The 21635-nt window shown below is 39.4% G+C and overlaps 1 protein-coding gene across 13 annotated transcripts in view; it reads left to right on the top strand.

The window, feature by feature from the left end:
* Positions 1-21635, top strand: part of LOC100222565 (kazrin) — a 263876-nt gene that overhangs the window by 30147 nt on the left and 212094 nt on the right. For 11 of the 13 annotated variants that reach the window (XR_012051646.1, XR_003963565.4, XR_012051643.1 and 8 more), the window contains 2 exons: positions 11994-12104; positions 12977-17336. The exons of 1 other annotated variant lie outside the window; for it this stretch is intronic. Coding sequence is in view for 4 of the 12 variants with exons in the window: in XM_030289380.4 (XP_030145240.4) it covers positions 11994-12104; positions 12977-17336 (4471 nt within the window). In the remaining 8 variants the exon portion in view is untranslated. Of the gene's footprint in view, positions 1-8719; positions 8779-11993; positions 12105-12976; positions 17337-21635 lie in introns of those variants that run through there. One more of the 13 variants, XM_041720466.2, reaches the window with a different exon arrangement.

Raw genomic sequence — 21635 nt, 5'->3', positions numbered from 1 at the left:
TATTTATAGATAATGTGTTATACCAAGGTCTTATCTGCAGATGCCCTGTGTAATTTATTATGCAGTGATGAACAAGCACATTTAACTTCTGGAGTTTTGATAGTTGGTTTGTTCATGGAGGACATGCAGACTCCATTTGAGTGTTTCGCTGGGAGCTCTTTACTTTAATTGAGGTCTCCTTGAGGTAACTTGTGTTTGTCAACTCTCTGCAGGTTCTCACATGGCCGCATTACAAACCTACAAAATAGCAAAGAAATTTCATCTTTTATTTAGTAACTGTTTTGTGTATTTTTCAAATGAACGAAAAGTAAAACCATTTTAAGACTAGAGTATATTTATTTTTTTCAATCTGTCAATTTATTTTGTCATTCCTGCCAAGAGCCTTACACAGATTGACAGGAATGACTGTTCTGAAGAATTCTCACTGGCCTACACTTGTTATGTTGAGTTTGTCAAGGAAATGTTACAGCAGACTGACTTTCTGCTTGGGCTTATTATCACTTATTGAAACAAGACTCAGTGGCATTTGTAGCTAAGAAATTAGGCAGTATCTGACCATTTTCTAGAAGGATTTACTTGCCTTTTATACACTTTTCCGCTGGAAAAATCACAATATTTATGTGGATCAGCAGTGCCTGAGAGTTATTTAGGATGAAGCTTCCTGGGCACTTAGGAGCTTACCAGCTGTTAAGAGTTAATTCTGTTGTTACCCTTTGTTATCAGAGTTCTGTGAGAGCTTTTGATTGATGATGATTAATGCTGCAGAACTTCAGAGAGGCCCTGTTATTAATGTGCTGATTGACATAAAATTATTCTAGTGAGAGTATTCTAATAGCTGAAGATCCATCATCTTGATTATTATTGCTGCAAAATGCCATGGAAATGAGTAGTCAGTATACATTATTCTAACTCTTGTTGAGAGTCAGATGCCTCACTCCAGTCTCCTCAGATACAGATCTGGTTTTGTTTGGCAGCCCATCAGAAGCAAGGTGACTGTTGAATGGGAGAGGCCTGGTGTTTGTAGGAGTGACTCGATTCATAGAAATTTGGGAACGTTTTCTCAGGCACTGCCAATATTCAGGGTGAGTGCAGTGCAGACTTCCCTATGTTGCTGCCACGGAAGCTGCAGACTGGGGAGATGGTGAGCTGTGTAAAGCAGCTCAGTGCTGTGGTAGCTGACCTGTCCAGCTGGCATTGGGATCAGAATGTTCAAACACCCACCTTTGCTGTAGCTGGATCCTCAGCCAGGTCTTGAGAGTTGCCTTGGGCTTTTCCCAAGGAGAAGGTCTTACCAAGTGGCAGTGAGTTGAGGAAAAAATGGACTTTCCTGCAAAGTGTTCCCTTTCAAGTTGCAGGTAAAGAGCAGCGAGTCCAGTGTTCCTGATCTTACAGACCCTTGTCAGGGATTGCAAAAGCAAAGTGGACTTTGGGCTGAAGCTTAGCTCATAGCTCTCAAATCCTGAGCTCTTGGGTGTTACCCTCCACTCTCCCCACTCAGATTCCAGAGCTGGTTTTATTTTCTGGTTCCTTACCTGCAAATTGAATTGTCCAAGTTATGTTACAGTGACATTTTATTTCTGTAGTCTGTTTTAGTTGCTTTTGTATGCTATAAACAGGTGTGTGCAAAAAACTTCTAGTTTTAACCCATTTAGATCAAATTAGACTTTCATCTTGCACGTAGTAGTTAACTGAGCAGAAGACAAATACATTTGTGCTCTGAGATTTGTTTTCACTGTTTGAAAAGTGGAAGAAGTTGCTGTTCCCTGTAATAACTTAATGAGCCTGTGACCTTTCTTGGTGTCACAGATTAAGCACACAGCAACTTGCTCTTGTTTGGTTTGGGGCATATTATAAATTAGAACTTCTGTTGTTGGTCTTGTTACACATGAGCACCAACTGTTGCCGTTGTCCTGTAGCACAGTCCTTTTGAGAAATGGACTGATTGGGCAACTGGAGGATTACAGTTCCTTTGGAAATATAATTCAGTGTATCTCATGTTATCAGAGAAGGCTGGCAGACCTTTCTCTAAGAAAGTATCAGTGGTCTGTGGCTGAAATGAATGAAGCACTTTGTTTCACCAAGGAAGTGAAACAAATCTTCCACAATTTCCCAGCAGATAAAAATAATTTGGTGACTATATTCTACATTAAAATGTTGAGTTTGCATAGTAATATTTACCCTCATTTACCTACTTCTGTAAAGGACCTGCTGTGATATTCTCTCATATGACCTTGGATTTGTCACTCTGAAGCTGGAAGGATATGAGTATTTTCAAATTTAACAGAAACAGAGAAGCAGAGTTTTCATGCTGAAAATATGTTTTGACAGGAGCTGGTTATTAACAATTAATGTTCTTTGTTAGGTTGGAGACCCAGTTGAGAAGATGCTGTAATACTTTTAATGGGGACTGATGGAAAAACACTGCATTCTTACCACTAGGCAGTTGGTTGTACTGAAGAAATGTAATAAGGTTAAAGGAAAGAAATTTGGAAGTGGTTGTCAAAGAGTGAGAGAAATACATTTTAAAGCACAGAGGGGTGATTTACTAGGAATATTTGGAGAAAAATTTCTGAGAAGTGACATGTTGCAGATATGACAAATTTGAATAAAATTAATAACAGGACAGATTTGAGTGAGTGTAAATGAAAATGTTGAGTGTGACCTTGTGCCATTCTGAGGGGTTTAATTGTATCCATGGGAGCTTTAGTATGGGGATAGCACTGTCCAAATCCTGCATCTGTGAGAGGCTTTGCTCTTGTTTCCTCAGTGGTGGGGACTCTTGTTACAGACTCCTGGGGCTCCTGTTAGACACAAAGGCAGCCTGTGTCTGGGGTTGTAGCCTTTGTACAGCTGTGTTCTCCAAGCAAAGCCATTGCCCCTCTTTAGGCAAATGTTTGGATCAGTGGTTTGGGTTTGGTTTTCTATGCAGTGACAGCTTTTCGTGTGTGGAATAGAGAGGCAAAATTGCTCTGGATGGCAAGACCACCTTGACCAGCTTTGTGAGATGGGCTTTTGGGTCTGCAGTGAACTCAAATGTCCTTTTTTTCTATTTTTTTTTTTTTTTTAATATCACTAATTTGTGTGCCTGCTGCTGGATTGTTCGGAATTTACTGGGTTTGTCAAGCAGCAGAATAAAATGGCAGGTAAAGGCCTAAGCAGTTACTTTTGAAGATAACTTAGCTAAAACAGCAGAAAGTTTTGATGTAATCCTCTCAAATGTTCAGTGATCCAAATAGGGCCATGACAAATATTTGGGTTTTTTCTTACAGAAAAAGGCAGACTGATCTAGTAGTGCTCGTTTTAAACTTGCTGGTACAACTAGTTGTGTGAGGGCTTTAATTTGCATTGCCTTGTAAATGCTGCTGTCAAAATCAGTGGTATTTCTAATTACCTGAGAGTAACTTCATTTCACAAACATTTTGGAGCAAGGTCTAGTGATTGGAAGCAACATTTTCTGGGTTTAGATAAAAGCTTTGATTGGCTAAAGCAGAGATTTAAATTTAGACATTCTCTGTATTAAATACACAATTTGGGTGCTCTATTTTTAACTGAATTTTAAATAAAAACTGGCTAAATATAGAGAACAGTTATTTCTGGAAAGTGTGTGTGTGCCAGCTGACATTTCTTTTGCTGCAGCTTTTGTCTTAATACTTAGCAAAACAAAAGCTCATGGAATAGAAGTACAGAGAAGAATGTTCATCGTGTTTTCTGTCCTGGCTGATTGTGGGAGCTGTGGCAGCCATGGAGTAACTTGCTAGGAATTTGTAGTGATTGAGGGGAGGCTGTGTGTTTAGGGAGGGAATACACCAGGAGTTGGAGCAATTGAGAAAGTCTAGAGCAAGCCTGGTCCCATATTTGTGTCCCCTTTCTACTGTTTTTAGAAATATTGGCATAAGGGCAGAAATAACATTTTCAAATCCTGCGAGGATAAAAGCTGTACTTTTAATTATCTATACTTAATTGTTCCATCACAGCTCTTGTGTGGGTTAAAATTGCATGGAATTAAACCCTTGTTTGCCATGCCTTGTAATTGTTGGGTGACATTCTGTACTACTTAAGTCATTGTAAGTCTTGTAGTCTATAAAATGAAGACTTCCTGACTCAGGTTAGTCAGAAGGCAGAACGTGTTGGGGACTGGAACGAGATGCTGCAAGAGTGGATGACATACTCTGACAGACAGTATAAACGGGTTTTGTCTCTTGTCTGGTACAGAGTTATGGTACATAATTTAATTTACAAAAGGTAACTTATATGAAGAGGACTAGAGATGGCTCATAGTTCAGCTTGTAGGGGTTGGTGTGATACCACGCATTTAGCACGGGCTTCCCACTCAGAATTTATCACCAGTTTATTAAAATCTGCTTATCTGAAATTTGTGAACAGTGTCAAATTTTCTAGTCTCACAAACTCCATATAATGGCAATATATTCCCTTCTGCTTCTTGCAAACTGTTGGGTCATTTCTTTCTCTTGGCATGGCACACCTGTGGTGTCATCCTCACATTTCTTGTACTGACTACCATAATTCCAGAAGTTTGTGGTGAGACACAGTAACATGATCTTCAGTGCTATCATTAAAGTGGAGACTTTGCCAAACATTTGCAGAAATTGGTGTTTTAAATAGCCCAGCTCAGAATTTTCTTCTGCTTTCCATGGCAACAAGTTCATCTGTTATGCAAATGTCACGTTAACAGTCTGTGTCAGTGCACAGCTCTGTTTCTTTCCTGCAGGGTGTATTTAGTGCTTGGTACCAATAGTTACATGCACAGTTGGGAGTATGTACCTCTGTCTTCAGGTGTCTTGAAACACCTTCCCAAGGTGAGACCTCATCACCCCTTTTATATAGTGGTTGGCAAATGCAGTGATTAAAATGTTCTCTTTGTGAGTGAAGTGGTGGTTAATGGGTAGCATTAGGCTTATACAACAGGCAGTTTGGTATTAATAGAATTGCTGTGAAGTTTGGCTTCCTCTTTCTCCTGCTCCTACTGGGTAAGCTTGAAAGCGTCTTTTTATGGAAGAGGAGATGCAAGTTCTGCTGGAAAAAATGCAAAGAAACCTTTGCTCTCTGCATTTGCCCATAATCTGTAGATAATTCACAAGACTTTTCCATTTTTTCTGTACTATATAGCTGTATGTATTCTACCACTCCAGCTTTAATCTTATTTGATACATTAGGTCTGGGCAGATTGAATGTACAGAACCACGATCTTCTGCAGCTCTGAAATATTCTTGTGATTCTCAAGAACTGGAGGTTAAAATTCTGTTGTGATTGTTTTTGTATGCAGTGAAACAGCTCATGTCAATTTTAGTGTTTCATTTGCTTAACAATACAAGTTATGCCTACACAAAGTAGATGTATCTGATAACTTTATAATGTGTTGCAAGAAGTACATTCCACCAAATATTTACAATGATGACAGATTGAAGAAAACAGGGTGATAAAAGCTTTTACATTTTGCTTTTTTCTGCAGGCTTTTATACCTACCTGGCAGCATTGTTGAAATATGCCTCTTAATGATACTGTGTGTGGAGCAATTTACATTTAATTGACATTCCTTTTAATGAGGTGTTTGTTTAAAAAACTGATCTGTTGCTTGAATTTCACCCTTAGACTTGCTGGAATATGATTAAAAATGTGCTGACTTTGCCTGTAAAATTTTCTGGTTTAGAAAGATACAGTACTGAAAATGGAGGTTTTCATGTGTACGTATCCACCAGTGCTTGGGATGATCTGTAGCCAAAGTGGGGAATGCTCCTGGTACAGTGTATCTATCTTACAGAGAAATAAAAATGAAAAGCTTTTTCTGGATTGTGAGGAAAATAAACCCCAGGAATTATCACCAAAGGTGTTCTAGGGCAGCACTGGAATTTCTGAGCTGTGGGCTCTTGGGAAGCCTGTGTTTGGGTTTTGTAGCCTGTTTTGTTGCCAGTACGAGGGTGTTTTTCTCCAGAGCACTTGGTAGGCAGTGGTTTCATGGGTTATTTTGTTTTAAGTTTTTTGGTTTTGGGGTTCCAAAGTCATTCCCTCCCTGGATAATGAGTGTGTCTGTCCAGAGGTACTTGGAGTTCCTCAGCTAAGCTTGCTGGAATCCTTTCAAAGCAGTACTTAACTGCAAGTACTTAAAAGGAACTTTGATATCTTGTTGTATTAACAGTAATATTTTGGAAGAAGTTGGTCTTACAACATTTAAGCAGTGTTTGTTTAAATAAGTCAGAACTGTTGAGGCTTTTTTTTCAATCTTTTAATTCTTGGCCTAATAGTAGTTTTTTTACTATTTTTACTCTTGCTTCCTTTTTCTCCAGTAATTTACAGTGTGACATTTTGAACCTCAGCTATCCTAGATCACTTAAAACTTTGGACAGCAATTTAAAAAAGATTTAATTAGCACAGTCTGTGAGCTGGTGGATGCTGTGAGTGAGGCACTGAGCCAGGTGCTGGTGCTGTAAGGTGCTGGATGGGCAGCAGCAGCCCTGTGCTATCTCCTCTGAAATGTGACTCTTGGCTTAGATATTGGAATAAAATATTTGCATAACTTTGTGGGTTTGAGGTCATGTTTCTGGCAAATTTCTGTAATTCCCCTGATTATATGAATAATCCTCATAAGCATTCATTTTTAAAATACATGTATCAGACATGTTGTGCTTACCAACTTTTCCTAAATGTCTTGGCTGTCTCAGGGGTTCAGAACAGCCCTTAACACACAGCTATGTTGCCCTTTGTTTAGCCAGGTGGTTTTTGTTTTGTCTTTGCTGTGTGAGCAAGTGCTGGTAGAGAATAATGAACAATTTTGTGAATAAGGGAAGAATTAAAAAAAAAACAAGCAAGAAGCAAAACAAGGAGTTTTAAATGGAAACAGAGGAACGTATTAAAAGAACAGCCTTAGTATTCACATCTTAATAATGAGCATTTTGAATTAAACAGCATTTTTTAGTGCCTAGTTACCTTACTGTTTAATCAGTTCAACTTATTGAATATGTAAGGTCTTTCACAACCATGTGCTGTGCCATTCACAGCTGGACAAGGTGCTAAGAAGTCACTGCAGCATGTTTCTGCATTTTGTCCTGCACCTCCAGCCAACACTACTTGGATTTAATTTTTTGAAGCAATTTATGCTGTTCTTCTGGATATAGCATTCTGTGTGTGAAAAAGGCATTCATTTGTTCTGGCCTGTCTGCAGAACAAACAACTACTCAGATTTTTACTGATGCCTGAAGGTTTAAGGAATTTATTTTGAAAAACATGACAACAACCAGCATTCTGGATACAAGAACAGATGAATTCTGGTGCACAGCAAGCTGTTTCTCAAATTAAAATTCAAGTTGTATCAATATGTTAAAATTCAGTAATCAAAATAATATGGAAATGATCATGCAGTTGTTTTCTGCTGAATTTTCCAAAATAATGTTTTAGCTTGAATATTCACTTAATATTTATCTCATTCTTTATAATGCCAAAGTACTAATTTTTTTTCAATAGGAAAAAATAACTAGAAGTTTTTTTATAAAATAGTAGCAGCTTTTGCATGGGATTGATGCAGACTTTAATCTCAGCCCGTTCCAAAGGGTTAACTAGTGGCTTGTTGTTGTTACTGTGATTTGCAGCATGAAGCTGTGTGGCACTGTCAGTGTAATGTGCCATTTTGTCTTTCCCCTTCAGCCCCAGCCGTGCCAAGTGCTGCCCTTGTCTGTCCCCTAAGAACACTTTTCAGGTGGTCTCTGAGGGAACTTCTCCACTGTTTTCCAGGAGACTTGAGATTTGGACAGGTTTCTGTGGTACTTTTCAGCAGAGACTCAGGGGGTGAGGTCTGGGTGTGTTACTGGGCTGCAGTTAGTTGTTGGCTGCAGATCTCAAAGGAGTAACAGTAATTTCATACCAATTATTCCTTTCCCTTATTAACCCAAGAATTTTGGAGAGACAAATGTCCACATTCTGTATTTCTGTAAGAGATTGAAGCAGTGTTTGAGCTCAGGTGTGAATGTCCTTCTTACTTTATGATCTTAACTGTGAACATGTTCGGTGCTGCAGTTAAAGGTTATTAAAGACAATGGCATCTTGTACAGTTGAGCAATATTTAATTATAGAGTTCAGCTCTAAGTGTATGGAAAGACTGTGTTAAACGTCTTCCCTCCCAGCTTCTGCGTAGGCTTATTCCATCCCACCAGAAATAACTCAGTGGTTTAATAGTCCCATTAGTAGTTTGGTTAACAACAAAAGCCTGAGCACAGCTAACTATAGGTTGTGTCTTGGTTTTATCAATAAAAGGAAGTATGGGCAAATACAGGTTACTTCTCTCTTACACTGTTACTCTGTTGTTATCTGAACTCCTTCAATATTAGTGGGAGTACTGATGACCTGGACATTAGCAGTGGGATGAGTTCTCCTGTGCTTGTTGGAATGTCATAAAGGCTGAGCTACAAAGGCTATAAATGCTATAAAGGCTGTGAAGGCTGAGCTATCTTGCAGCAGAAGTGGAGAGCAGAGAAAAAGGAATCCTATTTAAAGTTGCAAGGCAAATTGGTGAATTCCTCTTTTGATCTTCATCACTGCAGACAAGTTCCTACTTTCCATCTGCTTATTTCATTCATTTTCCTTAGCATCTTTCTTTTACAATTCTTCTAAAGCACATACACATATATTAAGTTCTGCCCTTCATTTATTCTTTTGCCATTGTTTCCATTTCACTTTCCCTGTGTTTCATTCCTGTATCTTTCTTGTTTAGACCAAGTGGAGGATCCAGCTGGCCGTAGCAGCCATGTAGGACCCTTCAGGAACCTGATGGTAAGTGCACGTGTGTACTTATACTCAGGCTTCCACCAGGTTCTGTGTTCAGAGGCATTTCCCCGCTCCTGCAGGCTTCAGTTCGTTCCTGACCTCTGAAACAATAAGAAAACTAAGGGACAGGTCTTGGACTACTCATTGATACCCTTTATATCAGCAGTAGGTTGTGTTTTTATTGGAAATCTGCAGGAAGAAAATTACATAAATCTTCCAGGTTTATATGGATTTTAAAAGCACTCTGAGAACTCAGGAGAGAAAGTCTTGCAACAGCAGTTGAATTTCTTCAAAAATGTCTGAACTCCAAATATATGAAAGCTGGGAGAGCATATCAGTGAAGTATCACCTATTACTTTGTTCTTAAATTCTCTTCCTGGCCATGTGCTGTTGAGTGGTCAGGACTTTGAAATTGTGCATCTGGGACAGTCAATGTCATGCTTGAGTATAGTGAATTCTTTGAGTCTTTTCAAAGAAAGCTGCAACCTAGAATATGAACAAACTAAAACTGGTAAAGGAGATCTTCTGCAATGGTTTGGTGTCTCTCATTGATATGTGTCAGAAATTGATGTGACACATCTGAAATGTTGTGTGTGCACAAGAAGTTTGTTCACTGTTCAGAGGAAGGGCAAGTCGGGTACTGGGTGAATTCTCTCTTCAAATGCATCAGTGCTCAAATGCCAAGAACTTGAAACATCTCCAGCTGTATCATGGAGCAGGTTACATCATGAGCAAGTGGCATCTCTTTTTAGGACTGGCAGAATTTGCAAAGGATCTGCTTTCCATCAGTAGCATAAGGTATGTGACATAATTACCTTGATTTTGTGTGAAAGTCCTGCTACTGTAGTGATTTCTCAGATTAAAATTGGGTTTGAGGTACTGTAAATTTTATGTTCTTTATGGATGACATCTCTCTGGATGACACTCTGAAACATACCCGCATTCTTTAGCATGGTATATTGCCAGTATTGTTAGAAAAAGAAATTAATTTGGTCTTGGTTTGAAGACTTTGACCTGTTTTTATGCTGAAATTCAGGGCTACTGTAGAGTTAGATGCAGAATTGCCCTGTGACTTCATCTGCAATACATTGGACACTGCAGTGTGGGGGGGAAAAGTGTCTCTGAGTGCATGCCAGGTTTGGCAGGTCTGTGCACCAACCTTTTAATTCTTGTTTCTAGTCTCACCTGTCGAGAGACATTAATCAAAAATTTTGTTGGTTTTATGTCAAGATACTGATAGTGGTCTTCAGATGATAAGTGGTCTGCAAAAAGGTTGAGAGTTCTTAGGGTTCTAGGAATTAGGTATGATTTGTTGTGCCACTCATAAAGTGTATAGTGATGCATGTTTGATTCCTAGGAGTGTGTTGAAATATTACATTTCCACTTCTTCCCTAGAATTGGAACTGTTGGATTGTGTTCTGTACATTCCCAGAGAATTTCAAGTGACTTGGGAGATACTTCTGGAAACTTCTTTGATATTCTTCATACTCAGATCTTCATAGTGTTGATTGTAATTATGAACATTAGAGGTGCTGATAATAAATCTTTCTTTACATGATAAGATAGTGAAAGTCCAATTTGAACACCATTTTTTTTATCTTCCTAATGCCTATGTGAACACCCAAATGTGTGCTGTCTTCTGACAGTTGCAGGTGGTTGGTATAAAAGCAAAATTTAATGTTGCATCGTTCAAACAACCCAGTATCGTTCCGTTATGGCAGGTTAGACATGGGCATCATAACAATAATTGAGGATATTCAGAGAAAATTGCTAGTTCTTTTTGGGAATGATGTGTGTGTCTCTTCCAAAGGTGGCAAAATTCAGTCTGAGTGGCTATTGTCAGGTTATAAGACTAAAATCTGTTAATTAGATAAGAAATTCAAAGAGGTTTATTATATACATAGAACTGAAACATACTGGAATTTGGGGATGGCATATGAAATCTGAGCTCCTTGAGAGGAAATATAGGTAATTATTTAGTTTTTTCAAATCAAAACAAGTGTTTCCTTCTAAAGCTGAGGCTGTCTGAGCTGTTCTTTTTGGGGGGTATGTGTGCTTGAAACTTCTTGGAACAGAAGAGCATTTTTTAAAGGCATTTCAGTTTCTTGGCTCAGAATGTGAAAAATATTTTCAAGGGATAAAAAGGAGGAGTTTGTTGACAGGATTGTGACGTGGAAGAATGTGCTTCTAACTAGGAAATGGATTTAGGGCTGCAGTGGACATTTCTGATTAGAGGGAATGGGCAGTAGCATTTTGTGTGTTAGAGGGGCAAAGGAGGAGTTTGGATTGCTGCTTCTGGACTGTTCTTCCCAAGAGTTGTGTGTAGAACCGTGGAGTTTCAGTTGTGTTTTCTATATTCTGTGTGGAAAGTAAAGTCTGCAATGAAGTGAATGAAAATCCGTAAACTTTCATTTGTTACTACACACCCCATATCATAATTTCTGTATGTTATAGGCCTGAATATGTAAGATTAATGGCAAAAATTAGCAGTACTTTGTAGTGCAGTAGAAAATGAAGTTTTCAGTGTGTTTACATCTTACAGTACTGGTCAGCTCTTTTCATATTAATGCCCTTTTGTGTTCATCATCCTCTGCAACTAATACATGCTGCTTCATTTTGCTAACAGAAAGTGATAACTTGAAAGTGGTGTTTGTGTCAGGACCCATCAAAATGCCTCCATCATTTTCTGTTACCCAGTTGCATCTCATTTGGTTGTACTGCTTTTGCCCTGTTTGCCATGAGAAGATTGAAACTCATGCTGCTTTCAATCTTCTCATGATGTTACTACTTCATTGTTTTTATCCTAACTCTCCTCATCATTCAGAATGTTGCTACAACTAGAATAAACCTCAGTGGGTTTCTGTTTTGTAAGGTCTTCCTATTAACATTAGGATTAATAGTATATGAAGAAGTTTTCTATTTACCTCTGTGCGATACAGGAATTTAGTGGCCACATTAAGGCATTGGGTAACTGCACGATGTGAGCTGCTTATCTAGGACAGGTAGTTTGTTCTTGCTTTGAAAGTGAGGAAAGTATTTCAGTGTCAGAATTTGTTTACGTGGATGCTGTCTGCTCTCCTAATCAGTCATTTGTACTCCTCAGGAAAGCAGGGTCTCTACAGGAGTTTGTTACACTCCAAAGCTGAGGGTTTAAATCTGCCACTCATCTATGACAAATAAAAATTGTTAAGCAGGAATAATAAATGCTTTTTTCCCACTAGGAAAGAAGAAGACTCAAGAAGGTAAAAACAAGGGAAAGAAGGCAGCAGAAACAAAACAGAAAAAGACTGATTTGGATTCTACTTCTGCAGATATGAGGGATTCTAAAGAAGGTGAGTTCTCAAGCGTCTTATTTTTCCTTCTATAAATCTTTCTGAGTCAAAGGATGCTTGTCATGTTTAGTACATTAGCAGGTTATCTTACTTTAACAAAGTGAACATGTTTGTATCACTTACCCCAACTCTTTTACTAGTTAGAAACTTGGCTATTAGAAGCATGTCATTAAACATACAACTCTGACCACAGGAAAAACTAATGTGCTGCAAAATTTAGACATAAACCCAAACTCCTTAGAGGATAATAGCAGAGCAAAATCCTTATTCTAGTGTCTTTGGAGCTTAGTTTTATGGTCATTATTTATTGCTAATTAACAAAGTCCATACCAGTGGGGAAAAATACAGTATAAATTCTTTTGACCCATAACTCTTCCATTCCTTCCCCCTGTTGTCCCTTCTGCTTGCACTGTTCAGGTATCTTATGGCCCAGCTAAGGAATGGAGAAGGATTTTTTGCTCTATAATGTACCCACTTAGACAACATTGTGGGGATTGGCAGCAAAGGTGTTTTCCTAGAATCCTTGTAGAATCACAGAATATTTTGGGCTGGAAAGGACCTTAAAGCTTATCTTCTTCCAATCCCCTGCCATGGACAGGGACACCTTTCACTAGACAAGGTTTTTCAGAGCCCCATCCAACCTGGCCTTATTTTTTCAGCAATGGATATACCTGAGAACAGATAGGTAGGACTTGCATGCAGGAAAACATCCATCCACATGAGTAAATAAATGAGAAGTGATGATATTGTCTTGGGTCAGGAACATTGGATATGTTGTGCTAGAGGAAAAAATGAGAAGAAAGGTGTAATATATCCTGAGGAGTTTGGTAAAAATATCTCATGCTTTTCTTTACTGCACTCTTGTGTTCCAGCTCATAAAGAGGAAGATGAAACGCCTTCTGTTTCTGCTGTGCTGTCTCTGGAACAAACAGCTGTGATTCAGGAAATGGTAAATCAAGATGTACTTCCAAAGCTGATGATCCCCAGTCCAGCCAACGAAACACAAGTGGTAACTGAAGACAAACAAGGAGAAGCAATAAACTGTGCATCAGATGATTTAGATGACGATGAAGAGGAGGATGAAGAAGAGGAAGATGAAGAGGAGATAGAAGATACCAATATGCCTAAAGAAAATGCTGAAATGCCTTTGATATGTGAGGAAAAGTTGGACTCCATGGAAGAACAAAAGAGTACATCAGAGGAATCTCCAGAGAGCTCTCCAAAGAAAAAACTTGTGGTGAAAATTCCAAAAGCAGAGGGGGAATCCAACGGTGATGTTCAGGAAACATTCATGTTTCCTTGCCAGCACTGTGAGAGGAAGTTTACAACAAAGCAAGGACTTGAGCGCCACATGCACATCCATATATCCACCCTGAACCACGCGTTCAAGTGTCGGTACTGCGGGAAAGCCTTCGGCACTCAAATCAACAGGCGGAGGCACGAGCGGCGCCACGAGGCCGGGCCGAAAAGGAAACCGTTCCTGACACTGACCTCGTCACAACACCTCGATAACGTTGCTGATAACCAAGTGATTGTGGATGATGGTCTTAAAGATGACCTGAATGGTTCCAATCTTGTGCAAGACTCTGTTGTCTTGGATTCTGAGAAAGTTTCCCAGGAGATGTCAAACTCTGCGTTTGCTGAGGAAAACAAGGAGCCCAAAGAATTGCATCCATGCAAATACTGCAAAAAGGTTTTTGGTACTCACACCAACATGCGGAGGCATCAGCGTAGGGTTCACGAGCGTCATCTTATTCCCAAAGGTGTCAGAAGAAAAGGGTTCTTTACTGAAGAGCCACCTCTGCCGACAGAGCCAGCCCCAGCAGTCCAGAGTGTGTACATAGCAAGCACAGAAATAGAAGAGGAAGGTGAAGGAGATGATGTCTACCTTATGGATATATCCAGCAATATCTCTGAGAATTTAAACTACTACATTGATGGTAAAATTCAGTCCAACAGCAGCACTAGCAATTGTGACGTGATTCAGATGGAGTCCAACTCTGCAGACTTGTATGGATTGAATTGTATAATCAGTCCAGTCACAGTGGAAATTTCCACAAATTTAAAGGTTACACAAACACATGTGAATGAATCTCCTAAGGAACCCTCTAGCAGTGGGAGCAGTGAATCCAAAAAGAGAAGAACTGCCAGCCCTCCTCTTGTACCAAAAATAAAAACTGAAATAGACCCAGAACCTATAACTCCTACTAGTTCTTTAAATCTTCCTCTTAGCATTTCAACAGAAAGCTTAACTTTTCATAAAGAAAAAGGGGTTTATTTGTCATCAAAATTAAAGCAGCTTCTTCAGACACAGGACAATAAGAAGATAACTCCATCAAGTGAAATCCCTAAAATAGGACCTTCTGTTACATCATCGTCTGTTTTGCCTCCAGTATCCAGCAGGTTTAAAAGAAGGACCAGCTCGCCTCCCAGTTCTCCACAGCACAGTCCAGTGCTTCGAGACTTTGTCAAATCAGGTGAGGGAAAAACTGTGTGGAATGATAATGTTCGGAGTTCAAAAATGCCAAAGTTAGAAAGCCACAGCAACTCACCTGCTTGGAGCTTGACTGGGAGGGAGGAAAAAGAGACTTTGAGCCCTCTTTGCTTTGAAGAATATAAAATATCAAAAGACTGGACAGCAGCTCCGACTTTTGGCAATGTGTGCAACCAGCAGCCATTGGATTTATCCAGTGGTATGAAACAAAGGTCCGATGTCAAAAGCAAGACTCAGGTTCCCTGGGAATCTGTTTTAGATCTAAGTGTGCATAAGAAGCCTTGCAGCGATGCTGAAATTAGGGAATACAAAGAAAATTCCACACATCCAACGTGTAGTGGTGTCAAGAAGAAGAAACCCACCACTTGCATGTTGCAGAAGGTTCTGCTGAACGAGTACAACGGGACAGAAGCAGCCCCAGACAGCGCCGTGGGCACGGACAGCCCCAGCAAGGCCCTGGAGCCTCAGGCAGAGCCCGACGTGGATCCCGCGCTCTCGGCGTCGCCTTCCACTGACGCTCAGCCCCTCGGCTCCTCCGCTTCCCCCGTGCCACCGGCGGCCGCTGCGCCTGCCGCGTGCCAGCTGCCCCCGCTGCTAACGCCCACCAACCCCCCGTCCCCGCCACCCTGCCTGCCCGTGCTGACAGTGGCCACCTCGCCGCCCCCACTGCTCCCCACGATGCCCTTACCCATTCCAGATGCCTCTGCCAGTGCCACTAACACTTCCTCCTGTCCCTCGCCACTCTCCAACACTACTACCCAGTCCCCGCTACCAGTTCTGTCACCTACAGTTTCTCCTTCTCCATCCCCTGTCCCTTCTGTCGAACCTCTTATTTCTGCTGCTTCACCTGGCCCCCCTACACTGTCTTCCTCATCTTCTTCCTCCTCTTCCTCCTCTTTCTCATCCTCTTCCTCCTCATCATCTCCATCTCCACCTCCTCTTTCTGTAGTTTCTTCTGTTGTTTCCTCTGCTGATAACCTTGAAAGTTCTCTCCCAATAATAAAACAGGAAGAAGCTGAAAGCGAGCAGCAGAAAGCGAGAGAAGATGCTCAGACTTCGAGTGAATCAGGAGTGGTGCAGGAAACGTTCAACAAGAGCTTTGTGTGCAATGTCTGCGAATCACCTTTTCTTTCCATTAAAGACCTAACAAAGCATTTATCCATTCATGCTGAAGAATGGCCCTTCAAATGTGAATTCTGTGTACAGCTTTTTAGGGATAAAACAGACTTGTCAGAACATCGCTTTCTGCTTCATGGAGTAGGGAATATCTTTGTTTGTTCAGTGTGTAAAAAGGAATTTGCTTTTTTGTGCAATTTGCAACAGCATCAACGGGATCTCCATCCAGACAAAGAGTGCACACATCATGAGTTTGAAAGTGGGACTTTGAGACCCCAGAATTTTACTGACCCCAGTAAGGCGAACACAGAGCACATGCAGAACCTGCCAGAAGATTCTTTGGAACCTTCAAAAGAGGAGGAAGAAGAAGATCTAAATGATTCTTCTGAAGAGCTTTATACTACTATAAAAATAATGGCTTCTGGAGTGAAATCTAAAGATCCAGATGTTCGTATGGGCCTCAATCAACACTACCCAAGCTTTAAACCACCTCCGTTCCAGTATCACCATCGTAATCCTATGGGTATTGGAGTTACTGCAACAAACTTCACAACCCATAATATCCCACAGACTTTTACTACTGCCATTCGATGCACAAAATGTGGAAAAAGTGTTGATAACATGCCTGAGTTACACAAACACATACTGGCTTGTGCATCTGCTAGTGATAAAAAGAGATACACACCTAAAAAAAATCCAGTACCCCTCAAACAGACAGTGCAGCCTAAGAATGGCATGGTGGTTATTGCTGGGCCTGGGAAGAACGCCTTCAGACGAATGGGTCAGCCTAAAAGACTCAATTTCAATGTTGAGATTAGCAAAATGTCCTCCAATAAACTAAAAATAAGTGCATTGAAAAAGAAAAACCAGCTTGTACAGAAAGCTATCCTGCAGAAAAAGAAATCTGCCCAGCAGAAGGCAGAACTGAAAAATAACCCATCTGAGACGGACTCTCACATCTGCCCCTACTGTAACAGAGAGTTCACTTACATTGGGAGTTTGAACAAACATGCATCATACAGCTGCCCCAAAAAACCCATCTCTCCTTCCTCCAAAAAGAATTCTTCCAAAAAAAGTGCAGCTTCTTCACCTGCCAACAGTGACAAAGGCAGCAACCAGCGCAGGCGAACAGCAGATGCAGAAATCAAAATGCAGAGCACTCAGCCTCACCTGGGTAAGACGAGAGCACGAACCTCAGGACCTGCACAGCTCCAGCTCCCCTCTGCCTCCTTCAAGTCCAAACAGAACGTTAAATTTGTACCTTCCATGCGATCTAAAAAGCCAAATTCATCTTCATCGTTGAGGAACTCTAGTCCTGTAAGAGTGTCTAAAATGTCCCATGTTGATGGGAAAAAAACTAAGGTGGTTTCTAAGAACAATTCCTCTGGAATCTCCAGCAAAGCGTCGCGGAAATTGCACGTCAGAATACAAAGGAATAATAAAGCTGTTTTGCCAAGTAAATCTGCTGTGGCAAGTAAGAAAAAGGCAGACAGGTTCAGTGTAAAATCTAGAGAGAGGATTGGAGGACCAATCACACGGAGTCTTCAGCAGGCAGCAAATGCAGAAGCAGCAGAAAACAAAAGAGATGAAAGCAGTACAAAGCAAGAACTGAAAGATTTCAGGTAAGCATTTAATTTGAAGTTGAAACAACCCAGGAACACATTGCTTGCTGTTTTGCTTGCTGGTATTTTTCTTTTTTTTTTTTTCCTTTTTTTTTTTTTTTGAGTTTCTCATGCTTAAATAAAAAAAGAAGTTGCATTTCCTAAAACATGGATGAGCAGCTTACTGATGCTGAGGTATGATGTACATACTTGATGCATTTTGTCATGTCATGAAATATACACGGTTTGTATAGAGAATGTCTTTAATTATAAACTGAATTGAAAACTCTGGAAAAAAATGTCAATACCTGAGTGGGAATAAACTTAATGTCATTAAACTCATTGTTATTGAAGACACTGACCTTGTATTTGGTATCTGACATCTAAGGTAGCCCAGAATCATTCTAGATTTATTTATGGTGGTTCACTAAGTTAAAAAACATGACTGCATTCTTTACTCACTAAAATGACTTGCTTTGGTAATAAAAGCATTCTCTGCATATATATATATATATATATATATGAAAGAAACAAACCATGACCAAATACTTCAAAAATGTATGTGCATACGGACTGAGATCGTAAAATACTTAATATAAGGGAAATAGACATGTAAGAAAAGTTACATGAACATGTAAATTTGTTAGAAGTATCATGCTTTTTATGTTTCACTATAAAACTTTATAATTAAAGTTCTATTTCTTTTTGAGAAGAAGCATTTTAATCACAAGAAAGGGTAATCCTTCAATAAATAAATAAAAATCTTAATCTATGTGCCTGAGTCCCGATTTACGTCTTCATGTAGTCTCTCAAATCAATAGTATATTTTGCACAGTGTTTATAACCTTTGTTACCTTGCTCCTGCCCTGTTTTTCTTGGAAATAGGCTCTGATTTGCTGAGGAACTTTCACAAAGCTCACTGGTAATTAAGAGTTCTTTTGGGGTTGGTAATTGCAGCGCCTGGCTGTGATTAACACCAGATTTAGGGCCAAGGGTAGGGTTTTTAATCGAAGTCATTACTAGAGGAGGAGGGGGAGGAACTGGCAGCCTCTGTCAGAACAAGTAGAGCAAGATCTGTTCATTGTCAAAATCCAAACTGTTCACAGCTTGTGTGTCTTACAGTGAAGATCTCTGAGGTGCAAATAGTGAGGAAATACTTTTTAAAGTAAAGGTGTTCAATATAGCAGAATTATTCCCAAGTGCTGGAGGGGAATTTGACTTAAAATAATCCATACCCAAATTAGGATATGTTGAAGGAGAAAAATGTTATTGGAATTTGGAGACTAATGGTGTAAAAATGCCTTTTAGGAACAAGAAATGTCTACCAGGCCTGTTCCCTTGGGACATAAACATCTTCCTGTTAATTCTCATCAGCTGCTCTCTTAGTTATGTGTGAAACTATATTGAAATGGTGACAGAACAGATCAGTAGAAAAATAAGCCAAAACACCACATCTTTACAGCTAAATGAATCATTTGACCTTAGGCAGAATATCCAAGTACTTGAAAATGGGTGCATATGGGAATTGTTGAGTTGTATTTGGGGAAATAACAATTGACCTGGGGCACGGTTTCCTTGGCTGGCTCAAATACTTCGGTTTACTTTGGCTGCTTGGAGTCTTTATCGGTTTAACGAATGGTTACACCAGGGAATTCTTATTGTCTCTGAAGTAACTTTAGAAATCTAGATTGTCTACTCGAATTCTTTTTATATCAATTATACAGTGTGAAGAATTTTTCTCCTTCATACACTAATATCAGCACAGTTCAACTTTGGTTCTCCTCTATGTAGGCACTATTGGGTTTTGATTTTTTTTTTCCCAGGAAATCTTAATATTTTTTAAAGACTTGCTTCATGTATATTTGTCTGCCAATTTGTTTTTCACCTTTCTGTTTTTCTGTGTAAACATACTTGTTCACAAATTGTTTTGTCATTTATCTTCAGTTTTTGTTTTGTTGGGGGTTTTTTTTATTAATTTCTGTTTTCTAGGAATCTCCTATAAAAACAAAACAAAAAATCCCTTAATGCCATGGTAGAGCTGTTGCATGCTCATCTTAGGATAAGCACTATGCCAAGGGATGTGAAATCCAAGCTTGTGAAACTCACAGAAGCTGAGTCACAACCATAAAATTGCCTGCAGGCTTCTTGCTCATGCTCAGTGTCGGGCCTAGATTTTCTTACTTTGTGCTTGGCACACAGGATGATTCAGATTAAAGCAAAGAGTACTGTTAAACACAAATAAAACCCCACAGGAAATCATCAGAAAAAACAGTGGGATTAAGTGAACCAAATCTTTTGCTCTTGATTTTGTCCTCGCCTTTGCGGATGGTGTTGGGCAGTTCAGTTTCTGTGCTTGGCAGAGCAGGTTCCTTCAGCCTGTCCAGAAATCAGCAGAAATCAGGGCCAACAATTGCTGCACTCTGAGTATTTTTGCCATGTATTAGGTCTCTTAAAGCCTTTTGTCTAAATGAGTCACTAGAGGCCAACTAGCACGGCAGAATTACCTTCCCACCTTCTCCTCACTTTGAGTCTTTTAGATGTCCAGTATACAGTGGAAAAAAGCCTGATTTGGATGTTTTATGGATTTTCCAAGTGCTTATTTACACATGCAAATAAAACTTTATATAGCAGTGATGAATTTCTAAACACCAGATATATAATGGATGCAGTGTATCTTTTTATGGATAAGAAGGTTAGAGCAGGGCTGCAGACCTGCATATTTTGAAAATGAAATATATAATTATTCTAAAAGGTTGTATGCCGCTAATTTAAGACAATGAATTGGTTTATTGTTCATAACAGCTTTTAATGGAAATACTGTTTGTCACGTGTTCATAGAACTTTCACGATTAATGACAAGAATGGATGGGAAGTTACTAGTTTCTTTATACAGACACCCCTTTTATTTTTTGTTCTTAAAAAGTAATCTACCTCTTTGAAATTTGTAGTTTAATACTTGTTTGGTGAATATGTGCCACTTTAACTTCACTTTCACTATCATTCCCATTTTGTTACATTTATGTTATGGGGACTTTATGTTGAAATATTGTATAAAGCATTTGTAGCAAGTTTAAGAAAATAAAATATTTAAAATTATTTAAATTGTTTTGGACACTTCAATTGTACTATATGTGATTTACATTTTACATTAATTTCATTTTGTTTTCGTTTTGGGTTGTTAATCTTGGAGCATGTTCCTGTATTAAAGTTTGCTGTTAGGTATATTGTTTCTTCTATTGGAGAGTGATATAAAGATTATTCTAATGAAAACATTAAAAATTGCAATTTGACATAAAAGTGGGGTTGTCCTTGCTTTTGAATGCTGTAGCTTTGCTGGAGGGCTGTAAATGCAGGTCAGCAGCTGAAGAGGGATTTTCTCCTCCACGTGCCGTCCATCCTGTGCTGTAAGTTCCAGTTGTGGTTACAAGTCCGTGGTGTTGCAAGCACTTAATGACCAACCAGATGGAAATATCGTGATGGAAATATCCTGACACGTTTTCTAAGACCAATAAAGTAAACTTTTTAAAAACTTGGGGGGAACTTGCCTTTTGTGTGGGTGCAGATGTGCCAGGAACAATGAAACAGTGTTCATCTAGGAGGAACTAAATGTGCTTGTATCCTTCAGTTGTGTCCCCCTGGTTCAGTGACATGAGTTTATATCAATTGGCCACTTCTGACTTAGCTTGAGGATTTTAGGTTTGAATTGTGGACACAGCTAATAAATTTAAACTATTTAAATTAAAATTACAAACACTATTTCAACTCCTGATACTATTGTTTTGTGGTTTTCTGATATTATAGTTTTCTATTTTTATATGCTTTGAACTTTTTAAATAGTCCAGTAATAAAAATACATGCAAAGGGTTTTTTTTGGCTCTTGAGAATTTTGGAATGTTGTATTCCACAACCAAGATGTGTGTTCTGCCTCTTGCAGTGGAACTGGAAGCATCTGTGCCCACATTAGTGTGGCAGTGGGGTGGAATAATTTAACATTGATAAGGTTAAGCAGCATTATAACAGTCAGTTCCTTCACATGCTTCCAACTAATCTAGAAGTAAGTTACTATTTTATGTAGTTGTCTGTTCAAATTAATTTTTCTGTCTGAGTATGACTTTTTGGTAAGAACTCCCAGTTTATTTTTTCACGTGGGATGTCATTCCTTGAACGTGTTCTGTCTAAAACAACATTTCCCTGAATTTTAACTGATGGGGGAAGATCTGGTGGAATGATGCAGAGGTTCCAACATGGTCCATGGAGTGTTTTTGCACTCAGTGCAGTTTGGGGTCTGCACCACAATGGAAGAGGTGAATCCTTAGTCTC

Source organism: Taeniopygia guttata, chromosome 21 (assembly GCF_048771995.1).
Source record: "Taeniopygia guttata chromosome 21, bTaeGut7.mat, whole genome shotgun sequence".
NCBI classification, from domain to species: domain Eukaryota; kingdom Metazoa; phylum Chordata; class Aves; order Passeriformes; family Estrildidae; genus Taeniopygia; species Taeniopygia guttata.
Note: the sequence above shows the minus strand (reverse complement) of the source record. Positions and strands in the feature narration are given on the sequence as shown.